This window comes from Atractosteus spatula, chromosome 21 (genome assembly GCF_055471065.1).
Source record: "Atractosteus spatula isolate fAtrSpa1 chromosome 21, fAtrSpa1.hap1, whole genome shotgun sequence".
Taxonomy (NCBI): domain Eukaryota; kingdom Metazoa; phylum Chordata; class Actinopteri; order Semionotiformes; family Lepisosteidae; genus Atractosteus; species Atractosteus spatula.
The window spans coordinates 17507677-17515974 of record NC_142726.1 but is presented as its reverse complement, the minus strand read 5'-3'; the positions used below and the strand labels follow the sequence as shown (position 1 = coordinate 17515974).

Below are 8298 nucleotides of genomic sequence, written 5' to 3'. Positions count from 1 at the left end.
TTTCCTTCAAAAAAAGCAAAAGGAAAATCTTAGTTTTTACTGATTCTAACATATTTTATTCATATGTAGGTCAATGCCCTCTTTGTAAGATATAATATCAAAGACTTAAAGAGGGTTACTCCTTCAATCTACACAAAATTAAACGGGAGCAATGTGTGTCTGCATGTATGTTTTTTTCTTTTTTTTTTCAAATTTCTTACGAGAACATAATATCATAAACCACATCTACACCCTCCTACACAATCTGCGGATATCGCACTTTATCTCCTTCTTTAAAGGTCATCAGAGAAGATAGAAAACAAAGGTAATCTGAACTGTAAACAAAATGAGAATCTTGTGTGTGCCGGTGCTGCCACAGGGCAGACAGAAAAATGCTTAATCGTCACTTTTTAGGAACGACCGCGGCCCATCTCTTGTGTAGCTCAGGGCGCACAGCACTGCGAACTAGCGAGTCCTTGACAATGAGGGTGTGCCGAACAGACATAAGAGCTGCTGGAGCACTGTTAGTGTGAGAGACGAATAGCTTTCGAATTAAAGGCAACTTTTCATTCCTCATTCTTCCCAGAGATCTACAAGCGCCATTCTTCACCACAAACAGTCTGCAAGTTCGGCTTTAAACAGATTTAAACAAACTGAAATTGTTTTCATTTTCCAGATATATCATAGAAAGTAAGTCGGGTTACATGTTGCAGTCGGGTCTGTCCCAACGAAATCCAAAGTGAAGAAGCTGAAATTGAGAAAAGCTCTTCTGTCATTTCGTAATTGCTCTTTTGTAGTACGATGATCTGATTAAACCAGGGAATGAAAAACAAACTGCCTTTAAAATTATAACGAAAGTTTAAATAGTAAATAGTGAAGACCATTAAGGAGTTGTGATATTAGCGTCTCTGTTATTTCGCGTTTGAAAAACTACTGATTTGTGCATGTGCATTTAAAAGGAAATTTTGTGCACAGGAAATCAAAGAATTCGCGCGCATCTGTGACCGATAACACCTCTCCACCCACATTTATAAAATTTAAAGCATTTTTTTTCTGGTATTTCCAGACAGCAATGTCTTGATAAGAATCTGCAACAAACTGCTTAGTTTTTTAATTCTACTGGAGCGCGGGTCTCTGTCCGCAGCGCGTCCTAGTGGCACACCGGTCTGTCCGGAGCCCCTCTGATCCGACTGGACCTGATGACAGCTTTTAACCAGGCGGACTGCCTGAACAGCAGCTCTGGCTCTGCAGTTACTGCTGCCGACCTGCTTAACTGCAAGACGGATTGTAGTCTTACAGCTGGGCATAGCAAAAACGTGACTACGATACTGTTATTTGCACTTCAAGTACGGGTTATTTCTGTAATGGAGGAATTCATGTTTACAAAAACCTTAAAGCACAGCCAAGATGAACTTTGAACTTGCAGACCTAATGTGAGGTTAGACGGAGATCACAACACAGCAGTTCTAGGAACCTGGTTTTCACAGTTAAACCCTCTTGTGAGAATCGGGCTCCCACTGCTGCACTGTGGGGCGACTGCAAGCAAATCAGGCTAGGTGTGAGTTATCTGGACATCTTCCCTGAGAGCAGCCTGTACACACTCTGCCCAGCATCTCACTCTCGTCACACCCTGTACACACTCTACCACAGCTCCTGACTCTCCTCACACCCTGTACACACTCTGGTGTAGTGTCTCACTCTCCTCACACCCTGTACACACTCTGCCCAGCATCTCACTCTCCTCACACCCTGTACACACTCTGCCCAGCATCTCACTCTCGTCACACCCTGTACACACTCTGCCACAGCTCCTGACTCTCCTCACACCCTGTACACACTCTGGTGTAGTGTCTCACTCTCCTCACACCCTGTACACACTCTGCCCAGCATCTCACTCTCCTCACACCCTGTACACACTCTGGTGTAGTGTCTCACTCTCCTCACACCCTGTACACACTCTGCCACAGCTCCTGACTCTCCTCACACCCTGTACACACTCTGGTGTAGTGTCTCACTCTCCTCACTCCCTGTACACACTCTGCCACAGCTTCCGACTCTCCTCACTCCCTGTACACACTCTGCCCAGCATCTCACTCTCCTCACATCCTGTACACACTCTGGTGTAGTGTCTCACTCTCCTCACACCCTGTACACACTCTGCCCAGCATCTCACTCTCCTCACACCCTGTACACACTGCCACAGCTCCTGACTCTCCTCACATCCTGTACACACTCTGGTGTAGTGTCTCACTCTCCTCACTCCCTGTACACACTCTGCCCAGCATCTCACTCTCCTCACACCCTGTACACACTGCCACAGCTCCTGACTCTCCTCACACCCTGTACACACTCTGGTGTAGTGTCTCACTCTCCTCACACCCTGTACACACTCTGGTGTAGTGTCTCACTCTCCTCACTCCCTGTACACACTCTGCCACAGCTTCCGACTCTCCTCACTCCCTGTACACACTCTGCCCAGCATCTCACTCTCCTCACACCCTGTACACACTCTGGTGTAGTGTCTCACTCTCCTCACTCCCTGTACACACTCTGCCACAGCTTCTGACTCTCCTCACATCCTGTACACACTCTGGTGTAGTGTCTCACTCTCCTCACTCCCTGTACACACTCTGCCACAGCTTCTGACTCTCCTCACATCCTGTACACACTCTGGTGTAGTGTCTCACTCTCCTCACTCCCTGTACACACTCTGCCCAGCATCTCACTCTCCTCACACCCTGTACACACTCTGCCCAGCATCTCACTCTCGTCACACCCTGTACACACTCTGCCCAGCATCTCACTCTCGTCACACCCTGTACACACTCTGCCCAGCATCTCACTCTCCTCACACCCTGTACACACTCTGGTGTAGTGTTTCACTCTCCTCACTCCCTGTACACACTCTACCCAGCATCTCACTCTCCTCACTCCCTGTACACACTCTGCCCAGCATCTCACTCTCCTCACATCCTGTACACCCTCTGGTGTAGTGTCTCACTCTCCTCACTCCCTGTACACACTCTGCCCAGCATCTCACTCTCCTCACTCCCTGTACACACTCTGCCACAGCTTCCGACTCTCCTCACACCCTGTACACACTCTGCCGAGCATCTCACTCTCCTCACACCCTGTACACACTCTGCCACAGCTCCGGACTCTCCTCACACCCTGTACACACTCTGTTGTAGTGTCTCACTCTCCTCACTCCCTGTACACACTCTGCCCAGCATCTCACTCTCCTCACTCCCTGTACACACTCTGCCACAGCTTCCGACTCTCCTCACTCCCTGTACACACTCTGCCCAGCATCTCACTCTCCTCACATCCTGTACACACTCTGGTGTAGTGTTTCACTCTCCTCACTCCCTGTACACACTCTGCCTCAGCATCTCAAACTCCTCACTCTCTGTACACCTAGTACTGCAGCCACTCTGCTCCAGCTGCTCTCCCATAGCCAGTCTTCATCTTTCAAGAAGGGCCCTCTGGATGAGTCTCTCCTCACCCGTAGCGAAAGAGGCTCTGCAAACCCACAACAAAGCAGCACCTGCATTATTGAAGAGCCTCTCTTCTCGGGGGCTGATCAAGCAAGACAAGATTTGCGTTCAGCCCTGTCTGGGGGCATTGGAGGGTTGTGAACTGGAGCTGAAGAATGTTCTAGAGGAGAGCTGCATCCTGATTATTCACACTACTTATTGAAGGTGATTTTTGGTGACCTGGACAGTTCTGTTATGTCCCCAGGGTATAGTGAAAACAGGGACATCAATCTTTCAATCTTTCCCTGTGTGAGTGAGCTGAGATTACATCTCTGTTATTCATATCATGTGCACGTGATATGTTACCCATGATATGAAACACATACCATCATGTGTTGCACATGATAGGGAAAACACAAATGAAATCTCAGCTCACTCACACAGGGAACAATTTTAGAACTGTTGAGCCTGCAACAGGCAGATCTCTTGATGCAAAACGGCACATACAATTAGTTTGTCTTAAATATTTTAGTATAGCGGAGCGGAAGGTTGATTGAAGCTTTTAGCATTGATGGGCTGCAGCAGCAGTGGGATGAGAACACACAGCGGGGAAGAATGGGCAAAGAGAACTGTGCGCAAGTTCAGGAAACCTGAGAAACCGACAAGGTTTCATAATGACATTGTCTATTGCACGCTAAACACCTGAGTCAAATGGAAATGCAACATGAAGAAAGGTGACTCAGTTCCTGCTCTCGCAGGCTTCACTGCACAGCAGTGTTCGCGGGGTTATGGATCACTCTGGGATGATGCTGAGACCAAAGTGCTTTGAAAAGAGGAAAATTAGAAAGAAACATTAAAAATGAAAAAAGGTCTTCATGATGATTCCCATCTTCAGCAAGGAATTTTAAGGCTTTTTTCCTCCTTTTATTATTAGTTAACAACCTGACTGAATTGTTTTTCCTTCCCTTTTCAAGTGAAGTGGGTGAAACTGCAATTCTTTTCATTTCAGAAATTCCTCTCAGGCTCAATGTCACCCTCCTGTTTGACACACAACCAGCTCTCCCACCTGCGGCGTGTAGATGTCCTGTTCCTAACGTTCACATGAGTCAGTGTGTCACCTGCAGACAATAGCAAAGAGCAGGCTTTGAACACAGTATTTCCTTCCGTAGGGCAGACACACAATCCCACCGTCCCTCAGCATATGAAAAAGGGATCAGAGTCAGGGGCCTGCAGTTCTAATCCTTGTCAATTTGTGCATAAAACTGCAGAGTTTTAAAGAACAGGGGAAGTGACTGTTAGAAGTTCCCACTGTTATTTCCACCAAGAGCAGAGGCTGATAAGAGCACATTCATGTGATTATTTCCATATTTTTCCAGCAGGTATATCACCCTGCAACTCATAACTGGCAGCACACTGAAGCTCAGCAGGTGTGAGCCTGGATGGGGGTCCTCCTGGGAAAGCTAAGCCTGCTGCTGGAAGAGGTGTTACTGGGGCCAGTAGGGGGCACTCACACTGCAGTCTGTGTGGGTTCTAATGCCCCAGTGTAGTGACAGGGACACTGTACTGTAAAAAGGCGCCGTCTTTCGGATTAGACATAAAACCGAGGTCCTTATAGCTGGTGTGTGGAGAGTGTACTTGCTCACTCTGGCTGCTGTCGCATCATCCAGGTGGGGCTCCACACTGGTGGTGGTGGAGGGGATCCCCATTACCTGTAAAGTGCTTTGAGTTGAGTGTCCAGAAAAGAACTATGTACATGTAATAATAATAATGATTATTAGTAGTAGTAGTAGTCGTAGTAGTAGTACTATTATTAGTAGTATTATGAAGAAGTTCAGGTGGGTAGCTGCATCAGCATGCATAGGCTGCAAAAGAACAAGTAAAGGTTTATTCCATACTGAAAAGAGAAGAAAAGAAACACAATGTTTCGGCTGTGGAGCCTTCTTCAGGTTTGAAGCACCCATTTGAAGCACCCGGAGAAGGCTCCACAGTTGAAACATTGTGTTTCTTTTCTTCGCTTTTCAGCATGGAATCAACCTTTAGTTGTTTCATAATTATTATTATTATTAGATATCACTGTATCTGCATATGAGCAGCTGAAGTGTTTTTACAATTAATTGAGGCTTTTCTCCACAGCGTGAGCTGCAGAAATATGTAACCAGCACTCTGCCTTGAAAAACAAACTTTTAAATATTGACAAAAAAGTTGTTCTATGTTCCAGGAAATAGGAAACTGTTAAACTGAATTATCTAGTACATTAATTTTTTTACCTTAAAAATGTACATTTTTTAATGTACAGTCGAAAGGGTTGTTTTCACTGGCAGGTTGTTAGGAGTTGACACTTGGGTTTGAGACAGTCTGCTTGCGCAGGTGCGTGCTCTGCGAACAGGGTGCAGGGCTAGAACCCTGACCTTACAAGGACAAAACCCAGTGTGGATCTGAGAAGGCAGCAGCTGCCCTGCCCACCATCCAGGGGGAGATGGAGAGCAGGTTGGTGGAGCGGAGCTGACAATCCTGAGTTCAGGCCTGGGCACCCTGCTGACTGGTATCGGGCTACTCTGTCCACTCCACTACCAGTCCAACGTGCCTGTTCTTCTCTGCCATAGACACTGGGGCTAAAGGACACTTGTATGTTTCATTTAAAGGCTTCTACCAAGGCTGCTGTCTTTAGACAGTCACCTTTTTCACTGGAAACTCTGCAGTATGGCTAATTATATCACAATAGCTCTTCATTTATAGCTGAGCAAAAGCACATATTCTAATTTAACGGACAGATATTGGACCTGCAGTCTACTTAATCTGACCAAAATTCTCAAGCACCACCCAGCTCCATTCATTTGGTACAGTGGCGTTAAGTGAGAGCTGTGTTTGACTGCTATGGTGCCACTCTCCACAGAGTCTATTTCCTGTGATCCTGGTGGAATCGCAGGCTGTGAAGAGGATATCTCACGCAGCCAGCATGGAGGTTATAGCTTCAGGTATCTCTGAAAACACCTGTCAGTACACTTTCATAAAATGCTAATAATAGCCATAAAGCTCTAGGAATTTCCACTGAGATTTATTTTTGTGAGTGGATACGGCTGTCATTCATTAACTTGTGAGCGCAAGATTTCTATTTCTGTTGCTTTCTAAACGGCAGAGCCAGGGCTGCTGTTCAGGTCAAAGGGACACATTTGCATCGTGAAGACTGCTGCTCTTGTAGCCTGCACTGGGGTGCCGAGGGGAGCCCCAAGATGTGACACAGCACGGGGGGCACTATGGAGACTGTCACTGCTGTAATCTGAAGCACCTCTGGGGTGCAGAGGAATGCCTCTCTTATTTGTAACGATTTCATTATTAAAAACTAAAGCTGTCATGACTGTGTCTTGACAATCAGTAACTATGCATCTTTAATATATTTGAATATATTTAGAGATAAATATGCCGTATATGTTGCTATTTATTTCATATATCATGTAATGGTATGTGTTATTTTATTATATTCACATAATATACAAATCAATCAAATCTAACTATAAATTAATAAATATGCAAAACATAAGGACTGAAGAGGATTCAGTTCATAGCTGAAAGGTTTTAAGGAACTTCAATTCCCAAAAGCCCTTTCTGCGAGCCAGGCTAGGTGCTCTGTCTGTGGCCGTGTGAGCGCGCGCTCGTGTCAGCCGAGTTTGCTGACGTCACCGCTGGAGCTGCCCTGTCACGCGCTGTTAGTAAAAGTTGGGATAGAAGCTCGAGACAGAGCGAGAGGCGATAATTTTACCGACCGTCCTGTACCGTCGCCCAGGCAACAGCACCGGCACACCGGACACGGCCGCTCGTCCGCAGCGAAGCGCAGGAGAGCACGAAGCGTGAGCAGTAAAACTCTGGGAAGAGAAGCGCTTCGGAATACGGGAGCGAGGATTTTAATGTAGGCTGTGGGTCCGCAAAACCGGGGGCAGAAATCTTGCGGAGCGACGACCACGAAAAAGTTTTGTTTTTAAATGTTGTGAGGAGTCCCGCGGCGGGGCATTGCTGAGCAGAGTGACGGGCGAGCCCGAGCTGTCAAACCCGATGACTACTGCAAACTGCAGCGGCAATGAGGAGCTGGACTTCAGGCTGATCTTCGGGGAGGACGGGCAGCAGCAGGCGCTAGGCCCCGCAGGTTAGTGCCTTCCGGACCGGCTCTGTCCGCGCTGACTCTCGCCGCGGGCGCCCGGCCCGTCCCGCCGGCACGCCGCTGTTCCCAGTCGTGCAGCGCGAGAGAAGTTTGCAAACTTTGGGAACAGCGGTGCCTAGCCCTTTTTGTTGTTACACCCCGCAAGTGGGAATGCCCTTTATTTTCCTAGGTGTGGATAATACTTATTCCGCTGGTTGGATTGTCTTATTATTAATTCTCGCTTTAACAGTTTTCACGTTTTAGTTTTTTTATGTTCTGTAATTTGCATCTATTAATTTTCTTAATTTACAGTCTCGCATCAAGGCTCCCCCCCCCCCTTCATTTCGGAGCGAGGCAATCGAATGAAACCTCACATTTTATATAAACATAAAAACCGCGTCCAGTTTATAGAAATTCGTTCCAGCTCTTATTGGCTGCTGCAGTGATGTCTCTGAGCGCAGGTTAATGTGCCTCTTCTTTCACTCGTTTTCGGCGAAAGTGGATCCGAGGCAGCGAGTGTCACTGGCGCATTTTAAAATTAATTTTAATTTTAATTGTGTTTTCCTTTACAAACGGAGTTGTGGAAAATCTAGAAGAACGGGTTTCAAATGTTTATGTAGCGAGTCCAAGCTCACCCTGGGGGCACTGCTGGTGGAAATTCTGCTTGTGGAGGTGCATTGAATAAAAAAAATAAATAAAATATAGGTACGT

At 46.7% G+C, this 8298-nt stretch overlaps 1 protein-coding gene across 1 annotated transcript in view; it reads left to right on the top strand.

The window, feature by feature from the left end:
* The first annotated feature begins 7171 nt into the window (after positions 1 to 7171).
* Positions 7172 to 8298, top strand: part of nfatc3a (nuclear factor of activated T cells 3a) — a 62629-nt gene continuing 61502 nt past the window's right edge. Inside the window, exon 1 of the mRNA XM_088939112.1 lies at positions 7172 to 7593. Coding sequence (XP_088795238.1) covers positions 7503 to 7593 — 91 coding nt within the window. The 5' untranslated portion in view covers positions 7172 to 7502. The remainder of the gene's footprint in view (positions 7594 to 8298) is intronic.